The following is a 25,680-nucleotide window of genomic DNA, read 5'->3' on the forward strand; positions in this document are numbered from 1 at the left end:
TGGTGGGGGTGGAGGGGTCCTTCTCCTCCTGCCTCACTCTGTTTTCCATAATGCAAAGATTCTAGGCTTAATTGTTTGGGCCTGTCTCCTAGGCTTTTCCTCTTCTAATCAGACAAGTAATGGATTAAAAATTGCAAAGAACAAAGGCAACCAAAGTTACTCTACATGAGTTCTGACATGGATTGATGGGAAGGGACAGAGGAGAAGAGGAGAGAAAATTAACATCTATCTACAGCTGTGGGCTTGAGGGAAAAGATGAGAGAATTTTTAGGGAGTCTTGCCTGTGTAGAGTCCTCTAATGACTGCTTCAAATTTTTTTTTCAAGTGAATGTCAGTAAAGACTTACATTGCTCTTAAGACTTTCAGAATTGGAGTTGCATTTCTTTTGTATTTAAAACCAGTGGCTAGATTGAAAGAGTCTAATTTTGTTAAAGTTACATTTGCAAAATGTACCATTTCACTTTAAATCTAAGGCAGATAGAATGAAAGGAATATAATTATCTCAGCTCCTAAGTTAGAGTTTCTCAACCTCAGCAATATTGACATTTGGGGAAGATGATTCTTTGTCATGGGAGGCAGTCTTATGCATTATAGGATGTCTAGCAACATTGGCCTTTACACATGAGATGCTGGTAGTACCCTACACACTAGTCTGACCATCAAAGATACCTCTAGACATTGCCAAATTTCTGCTGGGGGTAAAAATCATCCCAGTTGACAACCTCTACCTAAACTTTTCATTTATGTATGACAATGGGCATAAACCAGTGTAAACTTTTGAAAACATATATAACATTACTATGACTATCAATGTTTAAACAGAGTTATTATTGTCCAATACATGACTCCACAGTTATTACCATATTGGGCTATTAACACAATTTATGTTTGTTTAAGCAGAAATCCTTTAACGTGAGATGTATCTATTTGAGAAGCGACAAAATATAGTAAATCTGAGACTTCTGCTGAAAGGCTATATAGAAATTACACAATTTTTCGATTATGAATTAAAATATCTTATGATGTCTAAAATTATGTCATTCACATCTGGAAAGTTTGGCCTTATGTGGTGGGCAGGTATGAGTGGGAGAGGGTGTATAGATCCTGATAGCGTGTTCGATTTATCTTACAATTCTAAACCTCTAAAAAATATTTTAGAACTTTATAAAGCAAAATCTATTTTTTAAAAAACAAATATTTTAAAAATCTTAAAATTTACCAAATTTTAATATATCTGTCACAGTGGTGCAGTTATACAAGAACACACATATTAGAAAATGTACTAGGCACTGGGTTGGCTTCTAGGGCAACAACAATGTGGAAATGCTGTCATCTCACAAAGAATTTGTCTCATATGTGTCAGGGTGTGGAAGAGAGGAGGGGACAGATGCATCAGCCTTGAAGCCTTGGATGGGCCTCAAGTTTGTAACTTTGTAGCAAATAATTTGGTAGCAAAAAATTGACCTGTAGTAAATAATTTGGTAGCAAAAAAAATGACCTGAATTGAGAAAATGCTATTTATAGTCTTTCATTATCCCACTTAATGTGAAAATTCATACTTTTCTCTGCAGAAGTACCAACGTCTTTGATTGCAAGGTGCTGCCACAGACCCTGATTGAGAGTGAACCATAATAAATAGTATGTGTATCAAATTACGTTTCTAAAATCCAAAAGATTCTGAGTTTGAAAACAAAGACTTACAGAAAAAGGGTTGTGTGAATCACACAGAAGTGCAGGGATGGAGATGTGCACTCAGAGGGTAATAATCACAATAGAGAGAATGAAGCAATCAATACAACGGGAGGAAAAACAGCACAGCTTATTGTGGCACTTCAAACCTTTTAGTTCTAAATCAAGACCACATTTGAATAGTTTCAAGCAGAACTTTTGTGGATTTTTTTCCTGATACCTTTTTCTTCCTCTATTTTTGTGTATAATGTTGCAGAAGACAGTGATCGGATAGTAAAGTAATGAAAATACCTTTTACCTCTTATCTGTACAGCACTTGAACTTATTCATGTTTTGTATACATTTCTCATTTGGGTTCTCACAAATAACATGCCACATACACAGAGAAGATCACTAACGTGGATGTGAACAAGGAAGCTAAAGAGTAGTGGGGGTGAGGAAATATGCCAAAAATCTAGAAACTAGAGTGAAGGCTGAAGAGTTACAGAATAATGACCAGTGTTTAAATAATCAGACTCTTACCCTAATCTAATTTTGACCAGATCGATTTGCTGATTATTTAATTCACTTATTTAATAAATTCCACTGTGCCCCTCACGTGTCCCAGCCATTCTGCTGACCAGCTGTGGATGCAATCTGAGAGGATGGGTTTGGTTCCTGAGAGTCCAGCGGGGAAAACAGTAATCAAAAAGAATTACACCACAGTCCAGGTTTTGTATATGCAAAGAAAAGTTAAGAACAGTGACAAGAAATATATTAGTAGATTTAAAAACTATCACTGCTACATGATTAAAGATTATTCTGGTAGAAAACATGAAAGCCTACCCTCCCACTGTTTGCTACGATGGAAGCCAAGGAGAAAATGCTGCCTTTACATCTAAGAGCTTTCCTACTGAATTACCTATAAAGGTATATATTAATGAAAACACGAAGACAACTGATCTCTTAGAAGACAACTGATCTCAGAGGGCACAGAAGCCTTGAGAAGGACTTCAAGCTGAGGCTGGACAAACTTGCCACATGTAGCCAGCTCCCTCCTGTAAAATGTTGCGTCTCCCGCTTTTGCAAGAAAGCCACCAAAACTATGAAATATTTTCCTGTCATGAGCTCTTAGCAATACCAGGGCAAAAGAAAGAAAGGGAGTCTTGAAAAATGCCCTGAAATACTACCTTCATACAACCACTTTATTTTAACCTGAAACTGTATTTCAATACCAAGAGTTTCAACCATTCAAAATACATTGTTTTGTGTGGAATAGGGGAGAAGCAGGGAGAAAAGCTGGTCACAGTGTTCATATATTTAAGTCCAACATTTAGTCTACACTTTTAAAAAACCCACCGTTCTCTCAAATAAACATGACTGTTCTCAGAGAGTGCTTTCAAAGTTTGGTCGTTGCTTTTCATCAAATTACTATCTTAAGTAGGTTCAAGATTTTACAATCTTACATTTTCACATTTTGGGATTTTGCATTTCAAATTACTGCTAATATTATTTCTTAGTCTCACCCTGTGATCTAAATATTCCCTCTGTCTCTCTCTCTCTCATAATATATAAATATTTATATTTACATATTTACATATTTATATTACAGATTTATATATTATTTCATCAGTATCCAAGGACAGATACAATAATTTGACACAATTTCACTTATATTTTATACTGCCTGTCCCCTTGAGAAGATGTAAAGAGAGGTACAATTTTAACAACAAAAATCATAAATCTTAGATGGGGATGAAATGAAAAACAGCAAGCACCTGAAAGAGTGAACCTGAGAAATAAGGTCAAATCATAGAGTTTGAAGAGCCAATGTTAGATATTCCAATTTCAAACAATCTCAACCCCCAGCAAGTAATTCAATGAGCCACTTGGTCAGTGGTTAATCCGGAACAGAGCACCAGGTGGTGCTGTTGCTTTCGGCTGCTTCAGATCTAGCATGGTATTAGCCACGTTCCTCATAATAGAAGATCCACTGGACTCCAAAACCTGTGGCCACAGCGGCAGCTGCAGGGGCTTCCACAAGAGACAGCAGCTGGTGGGTGTCAGAAATAAATTTCCTAAGTGTCAATCCAACCTCATATGCTAAAATGTATTTGTATAGTAATGAATAATTTTAAAGGTCACTTTTAATAATAATAGGAATCTATGTTCTATTTAGAATATATGTGGCAGGCATATGTTGCACATATTCACTACACATATTATCTAATTAAAACTTTGCAATAAGTTGGCCGGGCGCGGTGGCTCAAGCCTGTAATCCCAGCACTTTGGGAGGCCGAGACGGGCGGATCACGAGGTCTGGAGATCGAGACCATCCTGGCTAACACGGTGAAACCCCGTGTCTACTAAAAATAATACAAAAAACTAGCCGGGCGAGGTGGCGGCGCCTGTAGTCCCAGCTACTCGGGAGGCTGAGGCAGGAGAATGGCGTAAACCCAGGAAGCGGAGCTTGCAGTGAGCTGAGATCCGGCCACTGCACTCCAGCCTGGGCAACAGAGCGAGACTCCGTCTCAAAAAAAAAAAAAAAAAAAACAACTTTGCAATAACCATGTGAGGAAATATCCTCTACCCTCACCAATTTTACATGTAAAGAGATTGGAGCAAACGAGGTTCATCAACTTGCTTGAGGTGACACAGACACTAAACGTGGAGCATGGATATCTGTCTGCCTCAAAAGCCCATACCTTCAATTACTTCATTCTACTCTCAGGTCCAAATTGCCGACTGGGGTTTCCAGAATAACTTTACATATCACATCCTATCTGGAGATAGGCAATGTAGACGCAATTCCCAACTCACAGATGGGGAAGCCATGTCAGAAATGGGTATCTCAGCAAGCAAGTGCCAAAGTCAGGTGAAACCCTCCTTACTCCCTTTCCCCCTGTGCCATATGAAAAATGACATGGCCAGAATCCAGCTGGTTGATAGAGCACCTCTAAGCTAGGCCATGATGCTCAGTTATCTTCCTGAGCTACAAACTATAAAGAGTTCTATCCAGGGACAACTTGACCGCCTATCCCCAGTTCTTCAACCTTGTCTATCCTCATTCTCAGCCCATCTTACTACTGCTTAAGCCTCCTCAATAGAGCAGGAAATGTTTATGGGAATTGGTTCACCTATGAATCCACAGAATAATTTCCCTTTCACATGTCTGTATTTGCATCTGCCTTTGGTATTATTATTATATCATGTGTCATAGGTCAGGATAACAGGGAAACAAATTCTAGAAGCAATTTTATCAGCAGGAGGTTTTTTAGCATGTGGTCTCAAGAACTGAAAACTTTAAGTGTGGAGAAGACGAACAGGACACTGGGAGATGCTGGACTCATGCAATTATGTAGCTGAAGCTAGGAGAGTCTTTCAGAGATGTCCTAAATGAAGGCAAGGGGCTAGGACTTTGCATCCAGGTATTGGCCAGTTGCTGGATATGGGGTGGCCCTGGGAGGAGGTATAACTTGAGAAAGGCAGATCCCCGGGGCTGAGGACCAGTCCTGGGGAGAGGCTCAGCTGTGAGTCTTTAGCAGGCAACACTTGGAGAGCTGGGAATGAGGGCCTCAGAGCTGAGGGGCATGGTCTGCACTGTGCCCCAGGCATCTGCTGCACTAGCTACAATGTTAACTACTAAATTCTGAAAATTTAAACAGTCCCAGTAACAATGAAAATAGCAGCACAGTCCCAACAATAATGAGATTTGTAGTTCTCATTAGTTGTATGCTATGTTCGATAGACTGCATTCAAAGCGGGGTTAAGATTTGCTCCTATTTCTATTTGGGACTACAGCCAAACACCTGACCACCAAGAGATGCTGCCTCCTCCATTTATTTCAAAATGAACAAAGTGTTCAAGGCCCACTTTTGTACTTTTCTGAGGACTGGATCAAAAGTCTGAGGACTTCTGGATCAAAAGATCGACAGTGCAAGGACAGGGAAGGGACCATAGCTTTCTTGAGGCAGCCAATTCATGGAGTTCTCCAAACCATCTTAGACACCTTAGTTTTTCGATCAATTTCTTACTAATTCATATGCTTCCTCAGTTTAACCAACCAAACTTGGTTGTATATTTCTACCCTCTGAGCCTGCCTGTCTAAGGTACCATTTTACTTCTCTAACCAGACAACTTTGGCAGCCATTATCTAGTTCTGCCCTCTGACCTCCATATCATCATCCACCCTTTGCATAATTATTTTTCCTGAATATGATGCTGTTTTTCCAGCTCTTAAACATCATTACCCAAGAGCCTATACAAATAAAAAACATGGATTGCCAAGTAGTGGCATGTAGGCAGAATCTGGGCCCCAAATGTATTTTCCTTCATCAGCAACCTTCCAAGAAAACATTTTAATTTAAAAGTTTGTAGGTACAACTTAAGTTCTAATTTTTCCACAGGCCCATCACTTTCTTTTGTCTTTAACCAGTTACTTCTCAAATCACCAGAAGGTAACGGGGTTTAAGACATCTTAAAAGAGGAAGACTTATATTTCAAATACTCACAAATGGGAAGTGAGATGTTGAAAAAGCAACATGATGAGAAATCTTAGGAAGGGCAAAGAAGTAAAATAGAGACTCTTGATTTTAAATAAACTCATATTTTTTGTTATGATTATTATATCTTTGTTATAGATATGTTATGTCTTTGGGGAAATTGGAAAAGATATTCTGTTTACATTCTCAATCCCTTCCCCCAGTATAAGCATACATCACATAACTTTTCAGCCAATGATGAACCACATGAAATTATAATACTGTATTTTTACTGTACTTTTTATGTTTAGATATGTTTAGACACACACATATTTAACATTGTAGTACAATTGCCTACAGTGTTCAGTACAGTAACATGCTATTCAGGTTGATAGCCTAGGAGCAAACAGCTATTAACACATAGCCAAGGTGTGTAGTAGGCTATGTCATCTAGGCTTGTGTAAGTACCCTCTGTGATGTACACACAATGACAAAACTGCCTAATAATCCATTTCTCAGAATGTATCTTCACTGTGAAGCAATACCTGATTGTATTTTAAATTAGTATACGTTTAAGCAAGTACATTATTTCGCTGAAACCCAGAACAATCGGAACCCAAGGAAAGTTACTTGCAATGATGTAAAGATATGAATAAATTCATGTAATTTGATAAATAACAATATAACATGTTGGTTTTATATATAAACAAACATCATAACTAAATTTCAATGAGTTATAAGAATGCATGGTATATATTATATAAGATTTTAGAAAATATGAGAATCTATATCCAGAGCAAGCTTGTTATCAGTAAATTCCACGTAGCTAAACCGGAATAAAACTTACTGTTGTATCTACATTTGTTTCCTAGTAGGGAAAATGGTTCAGTTACCTATGTCCTCAAGGTTATCACTGAAGAAAAACTGCTGTGATACCAGAGGAAAACTTGAGAGCATCTGGTTATCATCCTATATGTAAACATGGTGAAAAAGAGGTGAAATTCTGAGGCATCCTCACATTTTAAAAGAGATCTGAAAACAAAGTGATATCAGCAAGATGGCAGAATAGCAGTTTCCAGGGCTCATTTCCTCAGAGACATCAATCTGAACAACCCATTCATATGCAACAAAAATATCTTCACAAGAGCTAAGGAATATAGTGCCTGAGTAGAGCACAGAAATAAACACATACACTGAAGAGGGTATGAAGGACAATTTCATATTACCCACCCATATCACCCCCTTCCCAAGCCTGTACAGCATACCATGGAGAGACAACTTTCATATGAGGGAGAATAGTGAAGTGAGCACCTGACTTCAAAGTAGACTCCAGCACTTTCCCCAGTGAACTCTAGTGTCAAGTTGGCCCCTTCAGACCGAGGATTTGGGCCTGCCCATGCAGATCTATGTTTCAGGACTGCCCTTGTAGACCCAGGTGCCAGACCAACTCCAGTACAGGAATGCCCCCATGTACTCAGGCCACAAGTCCACCCCAGTGCCTGACTGTTGTCTGTGGACTTAGGTTTTAGGCCATCCTCCACAGACCCAGTCACCAGGCCCACCCCAATGGACCATAGTTCCAAGGTTGACTCCCATGGTCCAAAATATCAAGTCAGCCCATCTGTCCCCTGACCAAGACATCAGGCCAGCCCTCCCAAGGATTTCAGTAGCATGCCTATCCATGGACCTTTCCAGCTGACCTTTTCAGAATCCTTGGTCAGGCTGACTGGTGAAGGGCTTTCCCTTTAAGGCCAGTTGAAGACTGGCAAATGTGCCTATGTTTTCAAATGCATAGGCACCAGCTCAAGGCCACAACAAACCAAATGTCAGAGAAATATGACACTACCAAAGGAGCAAACAAAGTACCAGTAACTGACTTAAAGGAATGAAGATCCATGAATTGCTCGAGAAATAATTTAAAATAATCTTCTAATAAAGAAGCTAAGTGAGCTAAAGAAGAACACAGAAAGGCAACTAACCCAAATCTAGAAACAACATCTGAAAAAAATTAGAAGTTCAACAGAGAGACAGAAGCCATACAAAAGAACCAAACAAAAATTCTGGAGCTGAAGAACATAATAACTGAACTGAAAAAATTGCATAGACAGCTTCAAAAGTAGGCTCAATCAAATAGAAGAATTAGCAAGCTTGAAGACAGGCTTGACATTATTCAGTCAGAAGATCAAGAAGGGGAAAAAAGGATGAAAAGGGAAGAAGAAAGCCTACGGAGCATATGAAACACCATAAAGCTAATCACTATACATATTATGGGAGTTTCAGAGGAAACAGAGAGAGAGAAAGAAGAAGAAAGCTTGTTTAAAAAAAAAAATGTCAGAAAACTTCCCAGATCTAGAGAGGGAAATAAACATTAATATATCTGACTACCAAGAACCCTAAAAAGATTAAACATAAAGAGATCTTCACCAATATATATTATAATCAAATTTTCAAAAGTCAAAGACAAAGAATTTTGAAAGCAACTAGAGATAAGTGATTTGTTACATACAAGAGAAACTCCATAAGATTACAAGCAGTTTTCTCCGTAGAGACCTTGCAGGCCAGGAGAAAGTGGGATAATATAGTCAAAGTGCTGGTGGGGGAAAAATACTATCAACCAATAATACTATATCCAGAAAAGCTGTCTTTAAGAAATGAAGACGTGATAAAGATCTTCCTAGATAAACAAAAACTGTGGATGTTAGTCCCTACTAGAACTACCTTACAAAAAATGTTAGAGTTCTTTGAGTTAAAAGAAAGCTAACTAACAAAATGAAATTATATGAAAGTAAAATCTCACTGTAAAGGTGACAGTATAGTAAAATTCACAATATCATAATACTGTAATGGTGCCATAAAAGTCACTTTAATATAAAAGTTAAAAGACAAAAGTATTAAAGACAACTATAGCTACAATAATTTGTTAATGGATATACAACATAAAGAGATGTAAATTGTGACATTAATAATGTAAAACATAGGGAGAGGAGAAGTTATAGTGTAGAATTTTTGTTTGCAGTCAAAGTTAAATTGTTACCAGCTTAAAGCAGACTATTATAACTATAAGAGGTTTCATGTAAGCCTCATGTTACCAAAAAGAAAAAATCTGTAAGTAGATGCACAAAGATAAAGGAATTAAAACATACCACCACACAAAAAAAATCATCGAATCACAAGAGGACGGCAAGAGAGGAAGAATGGAATAAAATAACTGCAAAATAGAAAACAATTAACAGTATGTCAGTACTGGGTCCTTACCTACCAATAATGATCTTAAAAGTAAATGTACTAAATTCTTTAATCAAAAGACAAAGAGTGGCCAAATGGATTAAAAAGTGTAAGATCTAACTATATGCTGCCTACAAGAGATTCACTTAGGTTTAAGGAAGCACACAGTCTGAAAGTAAAGGTATGGATTAAGAAATTCCATGTAAATGGTAAGCAAAGAAGAACAAGGATGGCTATCCTTACATCGCACAATGTAGATTTTAAGTCAAACACTGTCAAAAGAGACAAGAAGATCATTATATAATGACAAAAGGATCAATTCACCAAGAGTATATAACAATGTAAGTATATTTACCCAACATCAGAGCATCTAAATATATCAAATGAATGCTAACAGAACCAAAAGAAATAAACAGCAATATGAGAATAGTAGCAGATTTTAGTACTTCACATTTGACAATGGATAGATCATCCTGACAGAAACTCAATAAGGAAACAACAGATTTGAAGAACACTATAAACCTAAACAATCTAACAGATGTATATAGAACATTCCATCCAGCAACAGCAGAATACACATTCTTTTCAAGTGCACACAGACCATTCTCCAGGATAGATAATATATTTATATATTAGACCACAAATCAAGTCTTAACATATTTAATTTTTACTTATGTATTTATTTTTAGAGAGAGGGTCACATCTGTTGCCTAGTCTAGAGTGCAGTGGCACTCACTGTAGCCTAGAATTCCTGGGCTCAAGCAATCCTCCCACCTCAGCCTCCTGAGCAGCTGCTGGGATTACAGCTGAGTGCCATCATGCCCAGCTACTGTTTTAAAAAAATTTTTGTAGAGACAGGGTCTCGCTATGTTGCCCAGGCTGGTCTAGAACTCCTTACCTCAAGCAATCCTCCCACCTCGGCCTCCTAAAATGCTGTGATTACAGGCATAAGGTATTGCTGTCTGGCCTCCTATCATATTTAAGAAAGTTGAAATCATATCTTCTCTTTTCTGACCACAAAAAAAAAAAAAAAAAAAAAAACAAGAGATCAGTAACACGAAGAAAATTGGAAAATTCTCAAGTATGTGGAAATTAAACAATTCATTGAACAACCGGTGGGCCAAAAAATAAAAGGGAAATAAAAAATATCTTGAGATGAATGAAAATGGAAATACTCCCTACAAAAACTTAAGAGATGCAACCAAATAAGTTCTAAGAGGATGGTTTATAGTAATAAATGCCTATTTTTTTAAAAAAGAAAGATTTTAAGCAACCTAATTTTATACCTCAAGGAGCTAGCAAAAGGAGAAAGACTAACCCCAAACTTAGGAGAAGGAAGGAAATAACTAAGATCAGAGCAGAAATAAATGGAATCAAGACTAGAAAACAACAGAAAAAAATCAATGAAACTAAGAGTTGGTTTTTTAAAAGATAAACACAATTACAAACTTTTAGCTAGACTAAAGAAAAGAAAGGAGGTTCAAATAAATAAAATAAGAGATATTATAACTGATACTACAGTAATATAAGGGATCATAAGAGAATATATGAACAGTTATACATCAACAAATTGGATAATCTAGAAGAAATGGATAAATTCCAGACACATACAACCTACCAAAACTGAATCAAGAAGAAATAGAAGGCTGGGCGTGGTGGCTCACACCCCAAATCCCAGCACTTTGGGATGCCGAGGTGGGCAGATCACTTGTGATCAGGAATTCGAGACCAGCCTGACCAATATGGTGAAACCCCATCTCTATCAAAAATACTAAATAAATAAATAAATAAATAAATAAGCTGGGTGTGTGGTGGCATGCACCTACAGTCCCAGCTACTTGGGAGGCTGAGGTGGGAGAATGACTTAAACCTGGGAGGCAGAGGTTGCAGTGAGCTGAGATGGCACCATTGCACTCCCACCTGGGTGACAGAGTGAGACTCCATCTCAAAAAGAAAAATAAAAGAAGAAGAAATAGAAAATCTGAGCAGAACAATAATGAGGAAGGAGATTGAAGTGTAAGAAAAAATCTTTCAACAAAGAAAATCCCAGGACCTGATGGTTTTATGGGTGAATTCCACCAAACATTTAAAGAAAAACTAATACCAATCTTTCTCACACTGTTTAAAAAATTAATGAGAATGAACCACTTCCACACTCATTTTATAAGGCCAGTGTTGCTCTGATACTAAAGCCAGATCAGAATACAAGAAAAGAAAATTACAAGCCAATATCCCTGATAAACATAGACATGAAAATTCTCAATGACACACTAGCAAACCAAATTCAACACGACCATGGTCAATGAGATTTATACCCAAGATTCAAGAACGGCTCACTATATGTAAATTAATCAATGTGATACACCATAATAACAGAATGAAAAATAAAAGTCATATGATCATCTCAATAGATACATGAAAAGCATCTGACAAAACTTAGCATACTTTTATGATTAAAAACTCTCAAAAAATTAGGTACAGGAGAAATGTATCTGAACACAATAAAGACCACATAAGAAAAGCTTACAACTAATAGTATAGTGAATAGTAAAACGTTGAAAATGTTTCATCCAGGATCAAGGAAAAGACAAGGCTGCCCAATCTCACATAGTGCTATGTTCTATTCAACATAGTACTGAAATTCCTACCCAAATCAATTAAGCAAGCAAAAGCAATAAAGGCACCAAAATCAGAAAGGAATAAGTAAACTTTTGTTTGCAGATGACATTATCTCATATAGAGTAAACCCTTGACTCCGCCAAATAAACTGTTATACCTGATAAATTAAGTTATAGGGTACAAAATTAACATACAAAATTCAGTTGCATGTCTATACATAAGAATGAACTATCCAAAAAGACATTTTTTATTTTTTTCAAAAAATAATTTTTAAAAATATTCTATTCACAATCACATAAAAAAGAATAAAATACTTAAGAGTTTATTTAACCAAGGAGATAAAAGCTCTGTATAATGAAACAATAAAGCATTGATGCAAAAAACTGACAAGGCAAATACATGAAAAGATATTTCCTTTTATGGATCAGAAGAATCAATATTGTCAAAATGTTCATATTACCTTGAATGATCTACAGATTCAATGTAATTCCTATCAAAATTCCAATGGCATTTTTAATAGAAATAGAAAAAAAAAGTCCCAAAAATTGTATGGAACCATCAAAGACCATGAAGCAATTTTAAGGAAAAAGAATAAAGCTAGAGGCATACTTCCTGATTTTAAATTATATTATATAGCTATCGTGATCAAAACTGCATGGTACTGGTGTAAAAAAACAATACATGGAACAGAAAGCACAGAAATAAACCCATATATAATATTCAGTCAATTAATCTTTGAAAAAGGCATCAAGAATACACAATGGAGAAAGACTGTCCCTTCAGGAAATGGTGTTAGGAAAACTGGCTATTCACATGCAAGAAAGTGAAACTGGATCCTTATTTTACAACATACACAAAAATCAACTCAAAATGGATTAAAGATTTAAATGTAAGTCCTGAAATCATAAATGTACTAGAAGAAAACACGGGCAAAACAGCTTCTTGATACTGGACTACACAATGATTTTCCAGATATAACCTTACAAGCACAGCCAACAAAGCAAAAATAGGCAAACAGAAGTGCACCAAACTAAAAAGCTTCTGCACAGCAAAGGGAACATCAACAGAGTGAAGAGACCACCTAGGGAGTCAAGAAAATATTTGCAAACCACACAATTGATAAGGGATTAATATGCAAAACATGTTAGAAACTCAAAAACTTAATAGCAGGAAAACAAAAAAGTGGGCAAAGGACCTGACTGACTAGACGTTTCTCAAAAGAATACATACAAATGGCCAATTACAAGAAAAAATGCTCAACATCACAAAACATCAGGGAAAGCAAGTTAAAACCACCATGAGACATCACCTCATGCATTAGGATGCATATTATCAAAACAACAAAAGGTAACAGGTGTTGGTGAGGATGTGGAGAAAAGGAAACCCTTGGACATTGTTGGTGGGAATGTCAATTATTAAAGACATTATGGAAAATGGTATGAAGGTTTCTCAAAAGAATTAAAAATATGACCCAGCATTCCCACTACTGAGTATGTATCCAAAGGAAATGAAATCAGTATATCACAGAGACATCTGCACCACCATATGCCCTGCACACTATTCACAACAGCTAAGATGTGGAATCAGTCTGTCTATTGACAGACAAATGGATAAGAGGGATAGCATTAGGAGAAATACCTAATGAAGATGATGAGTTGATGGGTGCAGCAAACCACTATGGCACATGTATACCCACGTAACAAACCTGCACATTCTGCACATGTATCCCAGAACTTAAGGTATATATATATATTTTTTTTTTAAAAAAAACCCTAAATATCAATCATCTAAATTTTCACTATTCAGGCTTTCACTATAAATACTGGTTTTAGGTTTTCCAAAATGATGAGTGTAAATCAGTATTATTCATTTCACTTCCACTAGTTTTAGGTTCAGATACAATAGGAAGAAAAGATTTTAAACTTTTAGAGTTCTTTTAATGTCTACTCCACACATTCATTTTTTGGTACCAAGTATTTCAACTCAAATTATAATAAAGGAAAAAGAGTACACACACACACACAAACACACACACAAAGAGAGAGAAACAGAAAGAGAGAGGGAGAAACACACATGCAGACAACAATAACAAAATAGTACCTTTTATCATACCCGGAGTCTTGCAGTTTGTTTTTATCATATCTCACCTATTTTACTGACTTTGGCAAATTATCCTAATTCAGTCGTATCTAAACCAAACACAGCTTTCAGCTTTCACCCAGGGAACTTCCAACTCCCTAGTGGCATTCTCCTGATATTATCACTATAGCAACATCTCTATAAAAGCATACTATTCTTCCCTCATTCTTCATCCTTACCCCCTGCTTACCAGCCAAATGCACCGCTCCCCAGTGCCAGCGTGTCTACAAAGACAGTGTTCATATCGATTTACAAAAAGTGCTTCAGATGCACTTTTGGTGAAAAAAAAGAGGGACATTTTTCATCTGGTATTTAGAAAATTAGGCATTTTATCTTGTTAAAATCCTAGTGTTGATTGTGGTAATCATTTCACAATAAGAAATATATCAAATAATCACATTGCACACCTTGAAAAGATATATTGTGTGTGCGTATATATATATATATACAATTTTTATTTAATCTCAATTAAGCTGGAAAACAATTAAAAATTGCTATAACTTTTAAGGGACTTTTGTTGGAAAAAAAATTATCCAACTTATAAAAACTTCCAGAATTGTTACTTTAGAAATTTAATTTTGGAATTTGGGAGAAGAAACTAAATGGACATTTTTTAGATCACTGTTACCTGGGCATTTAATTTCTAGTATTTATATTTACACAAGATAAAATCTTGTTTATTTCTGATTTGTTCTTTGAGCTTTCTGGAATTTTTCCCATATATCTAATATTGCAAAACACTCATTACAAATTATAATTGCCATACTAGAAATACACATAGCAAGTTGCCAAGAGAATCACACCATTTTTTTTCTGAAACTTGCAAACAATATTGGAGAGGTTTGACATTACTTAAGCACGTAAAATATCAGTTAAAGAAAGAGCGATACAAAGGACAAACAAATATAGGTGTAAGAATGTACAAAGAGTATTTTTTAAATTCCATTTTATGCTGCCTAAGACAATTGAAGACTAGATTTTTAAGCAAGAAATGTTTACAGATGTGTGAGACTCTCCAGGTCTAGAATCAAATAATTCCTTGGCCTGGGATTTCAAGGCAAAACACGAAACAGTTGTATCCTACTCATGCCTGTTAAAACAACATCACAAACAAAATCATTGGTAAAAATGTTTCTGATTCATGTAGGGTAAGGAATGCTTGTTTTTTGTTTGTTTTGGTTTTGGTTTGAGACAGGGTCTCACTCTGTCACCCAGGCAGGAATACAGTGGAACAATCTGGGCTCGCTATAGCCTCAACCTTCCAGGCTTGAGTGATCCTCCCACCTCAGCCTCCCAAGTAGCTGGGACTACAGGGGCACGCCACCGCACCCGGCTAATTATGTATTTTTTGTAGAGACGGGTTTTGCCATGTTGTCCAGCTGATCTCGAACTCCTGAACTCAAGTGATCTGCCCACCTTGGCCCCCCAAAGTGCTGGGATTACAGGCGTGAGCCACCGTGCCTGAAGAGGAATGTTTATTATAACATCAAATTTGTTAACCCCCAAAAGTTTGCTTATAAAAAATGTTAACTATTCTCATGATTTATAGGGGAAAAAATCAAACTGACTCACAGATTTGGGGATCTAGGAGTGCAGCAGATCCAACTCAGGATCCCAGCATCATCATTTACTGCGAGAATTTCAAAAGGTGACTTCGCCACTTTATAGCTTCATTTAGCCGTATGTAAAATAGAGACATAAATAATAATGAATGCCTCCTAGAATCACTGTAAATTCTTATTTGGTATTCACTTAAGACCCAGAAAAGGGTCAAAGGTTGCTAAACTTTGCTTTAAAACCTTCCCTTTTTCAGACAAGTTCCCTGCTGAAATTAAAAAAAAAAAAAGGAGGCTCTAAGGAAGGACATATTTCTTAAAAACTGAAAAAATAAGAGGAGATGGTTTTCAATTGCTTTACAAATAGGATTTCTTGTCCTTTCCAATTTTTCACTTAAGCCTTATTTCCATTTGGAAATCCAGTTACTCAGTGCCAACTAAGGGCGAGGAACTGTGGGGATAAAAAGTTAGAATAAACATGGTTTGTAGCCTTAAATGAGGACCAGGCTTCTTAAATGACTCAAGAGACATTTACTGCACACAAATTATGTGCAAAGCGCTGACTACATACATGGGTGATGGGAGCAGAGGACACAGGGGCAAGGAGAAAAAGAAGATACAAAACCTAAAACTAATGTCCTTGTAAACTTAGTTTCTTTACATCCTTGAAAATTATTTTTTTCTTCCACAGCACTACAGCTGTGTATAGGGGAAAACAGGGGAAGAAGCACCAAGCAAACGTAGCAGCTTCTAGCTCCTTACCCCTCCAGTGTTGAACCTGGGGTGTGTGTGAAAACCAAGGTTTCTTGAAAACGAAGGTTAAGCATCCCAGTCCACTGAGATAAGACTGAAGGAACAAGGGATGACGTGGGGGTAATACAGGGTTTGCTGGCGGGTTTGAGAAAAACATGTTCTGTCTTCTCAAGCTGAAGCAAGCAACTAGCATGACCTTTCTTTGTATTTTCGTTTTGCACTGTCAAGGCCAATGTTGTTTCTTTTCAGGAAGAAACAATACCAGCTTTGAGAAAAAATATCCACATAAAAAAACATAGCAGCAATTAAGAAGTGTGAGAGGAAGGGAGGTGCAGAGGGGACACAGGAAGACCCAAGGGCAGCAAAATATAGATTCAGAGGCGATTTGAGTCCATCCACTACCTTTCAAAATTAAATTAAAAGCATGGTTGAAAGAGCATTTTGGCACTAAATCTTAAATTCACAGTGCTGTAGGATAAGGCTTAGTGGAATTACCAACAGAGTGTGGATGCCAAATGGACATCAGGCAGGAAGAGAAACCACAGATGCATTTTCAGCAAGGTGTCTTTACGGGATTACTCCACCTAGAGCTTGGCCGGACTCAAATATTAATTTCACAAACAACTGCAGTTGTAAGAGTGACTTCCATTATTTAAGCGTCTAATCTCAGGTAGAATAACAATCCACAAACCCTTTGTTTTGTGGCACTGCCAAGCATCTTTTGTTTTTCTACATTATTCTATATTATTTTAAACATTAACATGTTATTGAATATGTTTAAGGTGTATTACATGATGTTTTTAAATACATAGTGAAATAATTACTATGGTCAAGAACACTAACATATCCATCTCTTCACATACTCTGTGTGTGTGTGTGTGTGTGTGTGTGTGTGGCGCAACCATGTACACTTTGACCCACATCTCCCTAACCTGTCCCCTCCCCCTGCCCCTGTTAACTGCTGTTCTACTCTGTTTCTATGCATTTGACTTTTTTTACATTTATTGTGTAAGCGTCATGCAGTATTTTTCACTTAGTACAAGTCTTCTAGGTTCATCTATGTTGTCAAAAGTCACAGGACCTCCTTCTTTTTAAAAGCGGAATAATATTCCATTATATATATGCCACAATTTCTTCATCCATTCATTTGTAGATGGATGAATGCTAAGCATAACCATTTTAATCATTCTACTAATAACTCAATGAAAAATATTTTCTTTTCCCATTATAATATAAAACTGTACATTATTTTGTTTTCCTAACCTACACAGTGCTGACATTTCTCTTTAATAGTAAAGATCTTAATTCGCCTTTGGTGAAGTATATATAACAGATAATTTGGATGCTTCTATTGATTTTTTGGCTCCATTATTAGCACTGAGTCCTTCTACCATCTGCTGAAGCAAAGGCAACAGAGAAGGATAAAAGAATAAAAGAACAGAGTATTTTTTCATCTGCCATGATGCCCCGAGCCTGAAACTCTCCTGCTATTGCAATGCTAACTAGTTATTATAGCAGTAACTTTGCACTTAGAGATTTTTGTGCAAAATCCAAGAAAAAAAAAGTGATCTTTACTGTCAAAAAATAGCTTCCTGGGTGCTTTCTGGAGAAAAGGAGGGCGGTCTGACTTCCTCATGTAGAAAATCTCAGATATGAAAAAGAAAAACAACAAGAGAAGGGAACACATCACTTGTCCTATCAAATATTAAAAATAAGATTTAAAACGTACATTAATTAAAGCAATGTGGTAAGAGAGAAAGAACACGCCATAGGATGCAATGAAATACACAGTCCAGAAAGAGACTTGTGTCTATCTAGACAAAACGAGAAAGATCATTCAATGCATAGTTTATGGAAAACCAGAAGGCAAATAAAAGTAGACAAAAAATCATTGAGAACCTCACTTTACACCAAAATAAATTCCAAATGGCTTAGGGAATTAAAATAAACTATAATAACTACCTGAAGATGCAGTAAATATGCTTAATAATGAAGAAAGACATTTTAGGCCTAAAAATAACTAAAGAGGAATAGGTTTAATTACATAAGAATTAAAAAATGCATACTCTGGCCGGGCGCGGTGGCTCAAGCCTGTAATCCCAGCACTTTGGGAGGCCGAGACGGGCGGATCACGAGGTCAGGAGATCGAGACCATCCTGGCTAACACGGTGAAACCCCGTCTCTACTAAAAAATACAAAAAACTAGCCGGGCGAGGTGGCGGGCGCCTGTAGTCCCAGCTACTTGGGAGGCTGAGGCAGGAGAATGGCGTAAACCCGGGAGGCGGAGCTTGCAGTGAGCTGAGATCCGGCCACTGCACTCCAGCCCGGGCGACAGAGCGAGACTCCGTCTCAAAAAAAAAAAAAAAAAAAAAAATGCATACTCAATGTATTATAAACATAAAGGCAAAGAGTATAGTGAGAAAATACATGCTAAAAATATGAGTTAAATTTTTATTTAATTTGTTTATTTATTTATTTTGAGATACAGTCTCTCGCTCCTTTGCTCAGGCTGGCTGGAGTGCAGTGGCACGATCTCAGCTCACTGCAACCTGTACCTCTGGGTCCAAGTAATTCTTGTGCCTCAGCCTCCCGAGTAGCTGGGACTACAAATGTGTACCACCACACCCGGCTAATTTTTGTATTTTTAATAGAGATGGAGTTTCACCATCTTGGCTAGAGTGGTCTTGAACTCCTGACCTCAGTTGATCTACCTGCCTTGGCCTCCCAAAGTGCTGGGATTGCAGGCATGAGCCACTATGCCTGGCCTATTTATTTATATTTAGAGACAGGGTCTCTCTGTGTACCCAGGATAGAGTGCAGTGGCTATTCACGGGCACAGTCAGCACACTGCAGCCTCCAACTCCTGGTCTCAGGGATCCCCCTGTCTCAGACTCCTGAGTAGCTAGAACTACAGGCTCTTGCCACTGCACCTGGCTTAGAATTTTAAATAAAATCAATGAGAAAACTTTCAGTCCCATTACATTTGTAAGCAAAGATGTGGACCAGCAATTCACAAAATGGTCTTTAAAACATGTGAAATAAAGTTTTACATTATTCAATTTAAAAAACAATGAGATAAGCATAATATCCAGGGGTAACTTTTAAACAAAAAAAAAGAGATTTTGAGCTGTAATAAGTTGCCATTTTTGAAAGCCAGTATTTTTAACTCATATAATGAAGATTAAGTAACATTAATGAATTAGTTCTTTATTGCTCCTGGTCTCAGTATTATCACACATCAGTGGTCCTTAAAGCGCTCAGAGCAGCAGCAGCAGCACCACCTGGGAACTTGTTAGAAATGTAAATTCCTGGCTCCAATCCTGACCTACAGAAGCAGATCAGCAATAGGCTTTAACAAGACTCCCAGGTGATTCTTATGCACAATCAACTCTGGGGCTCACTGTATGGATCATAAGCTGTAGAAAATGTTGTGGTGCAGTGGTTCACAGCATGCATCCAATTTCCTGGGTTTAGTTTCATCATCACCTTGTGGGCAAATTATCTAGATTCTCCTTCTTTCAGTTTCCTCATCTGTGAAATGGAGATAATGATGACACTTGCCTCATAAGGTTGTTGGTAGGATAACAGGAGTTTATGTTTGAAAAGCACATATATCCGTGCTTATATAGCTTAGTCTATTGTTACATTTAAATTTTTTAAGTAAGTTGAATAAAGACGGGAAAAGACCATATTTTAAAATTTTAAAAATAAAGATAATCAATAATCACACTGTGGGAAATGACAACTAGATTTGCATATCTGCAGTAGAACAGAAAAAGTAGGTCATAAGCAGCTTTAGGAATGATGAGAAGAAATGGAGGAAGAAAAAAGAATATACACAAGCTGCATCCAAAATACTCTCAAATACTCTGCCAGTGGAGAGCCACACATATAATTAATTCAGAGATCTTCTTGGAGATGGCCCTAAAAGTGTGAATTCTTGCACTCTGCCTAAAACAATTTGGGAATATAAACCACCTCTCCTTGATGGTAAAGATATGTTAGTTTGATTTTCGATGCTAATAAAATAGCTGTAGAAACAAGTCTTGAGGCCATACTTTCATAAACTAAATACACCTTTATTAAATTACAGGTGATCTGAATATGGTCTTAGCCCGTCATGAAGATGTGTTCTTAGTTACTTCAGTCTACTGAATACACTGACCTACCATTTAGTTTACAATTTAGTTTCTGAAATAATTTAAAAATGAAAAGTGTAAGTCTAGCAATTATTTCGTGTTGTCTAGACCCTGTGTGACAACTCTGCTGAATTCTTCAATTATTTCCATGTTAATAATAGCTAAATAGATCATTATGAAGTCACAGCAAAATAAAATACACAATCTTACATTTTCCGTGTACTTTTGCTCCTATGTTCTTGTTCAGCACCAAGCAATATAGAAGTTAAAATAGTAATATTTCCTCTGTATTATGTAGGTATTTGTCCCAAACACATCAAAATATTTCCATGCTTTCAGAAAAATCTTTTGAGTCTCTGCCTATAAATCATTACTATATCATATATAAAACTCATACTCTTCCTTCTCTGTGTATGATATTTAGCTTCTCTCCTGTGAACAGGATAGCCAGGGAGTTAACATACCTTTTGGGTTAGGCAGATGGGGGAGCCAGTGAGATCTCTGAAAAACAAAAAGGTTGCTAGTTAAAGGCCAAAGTGGTCAACTTGACCCTTTCTGGGAGGTGCAGCCTTGCTGGCACTACAGGCCGGACTTGCTGAGGCCTCTAGTGTCTCAGCACTGGGCTTTTTCCAGTCCTTCATCCCAACCAACTTTGGGATGGATGGTGTGCTTCACCTATGCCCACCAGGAAGCCGGTCTTGCAGATTACTAACAGCTGTTCCGTTAATCAGAGGCAATTGAAACAATGGTATCCCCTTCCTTCTACAAATTCATAAAGGGAGCTACCTAGGAAGGTTCAGTCCCTACTATCATAAGAAGTCTTTCTTTTGTAGTGTACCTCACCAAAGAGAAAGAAAAACAAGCAAACCAAAAAACTCCTATTCACAGCAATAAGTAAGGTAAGCATCTATCTAGGAGCTCTCCCCTAAAGGCACCCAGATGTGGAGGAATTCACATGAGACCGCCCTGCCCAGTCTCAGAAAGGGACACACAAAGGGAGATTCATCCCACTGGTCTGAAAGCAAGGAGGGGACTCTGCTCAGAAATCAAGTTGCTTATTTAATTTGATATTTACTCTGGTCTTTTTTGACCTACACAGTAATACAGAGATATTTTTCAATTGACATCTTTCCATCTCAATTACTTAGTTTCAACAAATTTAACCAGTAAACATTACCTTACAATGTGTTCCATTCTGAGGTTTCTTTTAACCCAAAGGAATGAAAATGACCCCTACTGGGTTTGTCTTCTGAGACTGCTTAAGACCAGGAAACAAAGAACTGATTACTAGGCTTGCTTTTTAAATAATAGCCTTGGCAATGACCTCTAGCTGAGAACTGACACTTGTGTTGAATCTGGGTCTTCAGAAAAGGAAAATCAAGGGAAGAAAGAAAAATTCAATGTGCAGAAACAAACAAACAAAAATGCTAGCAATTTCTGAAGGAATGGAGAATATGTGTATGTGAATATGTGTATGTGAATCCTGGAGCACCATGAAATTTAGAGCTACACACCTACAATCCTTCAGAGGCATTTCATGACAGCTGCATGATGAAGGGGGAGGATTTATATTTAATTTCTATATGTGCATACTTTTTACCCTAAAAAAAGGAAGGAAGAAAGCATGCAAATTACCTTCCTGTCACTAATAAAATGGTGTGATTTAACCCAAAATCCATGACTGTAAAGTACCCACAAAGAGAGAAAGAGAATGGGTCTCAGGAAACAAAATTGTTTTATTATGGCTGTATTTGTATTGGGTCAATTACCGTGACAGAAGAGGCATTCTCCCTGGCAGAGAAAAAGATCCACATTTTAGTGTATTTTCTTAAATAATTTAAAAAGGAAAGAGTAACATGTAACTAAATTTAGTTTGTAATCATTTTCTATTTACTTGCTATATGCAACTAACTTGTTATTTTCAATGCATTTTTAAACTTTTTCAATGCTAGTTTGTGCATCATCACAATTTTTAAACATTTCCTTCCCAGGAAATTATCATATTTGCAATTACAATGACAAAACTCTAGTCACTTCCTGAATTAAGGAAGGGGTAGGTGTTGAGGCAGCGTTATCATCGCAATCTTGGACTGGCCTTTTGCCTGAAGCATTTGAAAAGGTAAGTAGAAATCAATATATTTTTGTATAATGGCTACATCTTTAATGACACTTTTGAGGTGTCTGAGTGATATTTCTATTATCATTGCATAACATAATACTTAGCATTTTCCTGTAATGAAGTGTAACAATGGAGGTAATCTTACTACCATCTTACCAAAATTCAAACTTCTACAAACCAAAGTATGTTCTATTTTTGTCCATTTTGCCAATTCAGTTCTTCTCACTATTGGTCTTAAAGGCGGGGTCCATTAATTATGTGTATCCAAAATGCAGAGCAATCTAATTAGCTGTTAGAACAACTCATTTCAGTCCTAAATGTCTTGCTTTTTGTAAAAGTGCTCATTTCCTGTGCCTTATGGGAGAAATTGTTTGGATTGGAAGAGCTTCAATGCCAATAAACAGAATAAGGGAACTCCCAGAATAATAGATTTCTAGAATAAGAGCACTTTTTATGGATTAGGAAACAGGTCCAGAGTCTATGACCCACCCAATGTCACAAAACCAGAATGTCAGTAATAATACGCATCATTGCCGGATACTCAAAAGCTCCTTCCTCTGCAGTTGGAAAGATTCATTACAGAAAAAGTCTTTCCTGAAGGGCAACTCAACTTTTGCTAGGGATGAAGAGTAACTTAAGAAGGAGAGAGAGCAGAGGTAAGGGGAATGAATTGGTGTAATGCCAAAAGCTATGGAATAAAAGTTATTTCCTGGTATTTGTTCATGGGTGTTGTGTGTGAATGATGTATATTGGTTTGTTTTCCAGGTCATTTGGTTTATGAGGGAAGGCAGGAAAAGCCCACAGAGCATACAAAAGCAAATCAGCCACAAATTCTGAAAGAAGGAGTTGCGTTTGGTCTAATAAACATTTTAGGAATGTAAACACCTTCTGGGAAGGGCATGTCTATTTGACATTCACACCTCATTGTCAACTGCTCGAATTAGATAACACCTACTTGAATATCCTCCAGCAATGAAAAATTAAGGGTGAAGAAAGAGAAAGGATTACTTTTCTAAGGGTGAGGTACTTAGAGGTGGAGACTCCCCTCTGGGCAGTACCTACTTGAGGTCTCTATAGAGGAGGCTGACGTTTTCAACTGAGAGGAACTGAAGAGAAGTGATTAAAAAGCAGGTTGAAATTCCATTGCTCACAACTCTTCTTCCCTCAGATGACCCCAACTTACCATTCTCTAATTTTGAAAACAGTAAAAAATGTTCAAGAAGATTTAGAACCTCTCTTCAAGAAATGTCAAGAATGTAGTATTGGGACTGTCATAAATTAAAACTTTTCTGCGGATTTCCCTATAAAAGTCTGTTACCTTGACACTCTAACTCATGTGTTCAAGAATTAGGTTAATTATTTTTTAAAACTTTGAAGAAAATGAAGAAAATGATAAAACTAACTAACAATAGCATCTACCTATCCTAAAAGGGTATGTATCATATACACTAAACTTCTATGACTAAGAAACAAAACAGGTTCATTTTTAGATATAGCATAATAGCATCAAAGCTCTGCTTCACCTGTTGGAACCACAGAACATATTTTAACTTTACAGGTTGTGGGAGTGGGGGGAAGCAAAAACATTAGAGATGTTTGACCAAGCTCTGAGTCATCTCTTTATGAGTTATAGATTCTCAAAAACAAATTACATGAAGTCCCAGACTGTAACTATGGTTTGAGCCTCATAATGGGGTAAGAATGGAGAAAATGGGCCAAATCTATAGTCATGGAATATATAATGGGATATATATAGATATATATGACAGATATAACAAGGCAGGCCTTAGAATTTGGTGGCAAAAGGAGTAGGTTTAGAGAGGAAATATATATATAATATTATATATGATATATAAAATGTTATATATTATATATAACATATTTTATAAATATATGTTATATATTATATATAACATTATACAAATATGTTATATATTATATATAACATTATATATAATATATATATAACATGTTATATAATATATACTATATATAATATGTAATATGTTATATATAATATATAAAATATATTATATAATATGTTTTTTATATATAGGTTGTTTTCATAGATGAGATCTGGAGAGTTGCCTCAGAAATGTGTCTGCACCTCCGCAAAGGCATCTCCAAGCTCAGCCCTGTGTAGTTACCTCCTCTTTGCTCTTGTACTTGCCTTTCCTTTCTGAACCTGACAGTTAATTGCTGTAATTGAACAACAAGGACTGGGAGCCCTTCCTCCTCTTGCTCTTACTTCTTTTATGATGCTTTTCAGTCTTTGTTGGTTGATTAAGTTTAAGCAGTCTGGTAATCAATCCAAATCTTATCTCATTAATTGTACTAAATGAAGCTTTGAGGGAAGGAAAGGATATGAGTATAATAGGTGCTAAGTAAATACCATAGTTGTTTCTCAACCATGGAAAACCCCCCTTGAAGGATATACACTTTATATGTTTGTGTGAAAGCATTAAGGTATTTGAAGTATCTAAGGTAATCAAAGTAATTTGCCCCCATGTGTAATCTAACTTCTGTTTTTTCCAGGCACACTAACACTTTCAGATTCTTGGGACAGGCACCATTCAGTCAAATCCTTATACAACAGGACTCTTGAAACTTCAGTTCACTCTTAGCTGTTTTCTGTTTGTTTGTTTGTTTTTGTTTTGTCTGATTGTTTTTAATTTTGTTTTGCTTTTTATTTCTGTGGCTTTAGATTCTTTAAGCCACCATGGAAGTACTTACTTTAAGAGAATAACCTTTGGAATTATGCTTTCTTAAGAAAAATAATGTGAATGAATATATCAAAACATGAAATGTAAGAACTCTTCTATCTTAGCTATAATCCCATCCCTGAATGACACATGACGGTGGCGTGCACAGCTGATGAGGTTTTCTCTAACTCCCATGGTATAGGATGGTGGTCTTCAACCTGGGAATAAATGTCCTAAAGGACTATTTCAAGGAGCAACACCTGATAAAGTTTTTCGTAA

General features: G+C 36.7%; 1 protein-coding gene across 15 annotated transcripts in view; it reads right to left on the minus strand.

Moving 5' to 3' along the window:
- LOC105489042 (spectrin repeat containing nuclear envelope protein 1) overlaps positions 1-25,680 on the minus strand; it is a 536,331-nt gene that overhangs the window by 447,950 nt on the left and 62,701 nt on the right. Inside the window, exon 1 of one of the 15 annotated variants that reach the window (XM_071095955.1) lies at positions 21,045-21,077. The exons of 13 other annotated variants lie outside the window; for them this stretch is intronic. Coding sequence is in view for 1 of the 2 variants with exons in the window: in XM_011753642.3 (XP_011751944.2) it covers positions 14,094-14,133 (40 nt within the window). In the remaining variant the exon portion in view is untranslated. Of the gene's footprint in view, positions 1-14,093; positions 14,280-21,044; positions 21,078-25,680 lie in introns of those variants that run through there. One more of the 15 variants, XM_011753642.3, reaches the window with a different exon arrangement.

This window comes from Macaca nemestrina, chromosome 5, assembly GCF_043159975.1.
Source record: "Macaca nemestrina isolate mMacNem1 chromosome 5, mMacNem.hap1, whole genome shotgun sequence".
Lineage (NCBI taxonomy): Eukaryota > Metazoa > Chordata > Mammalia > Primates > Cercopithecidae > Macaca > Macaca nemestrina.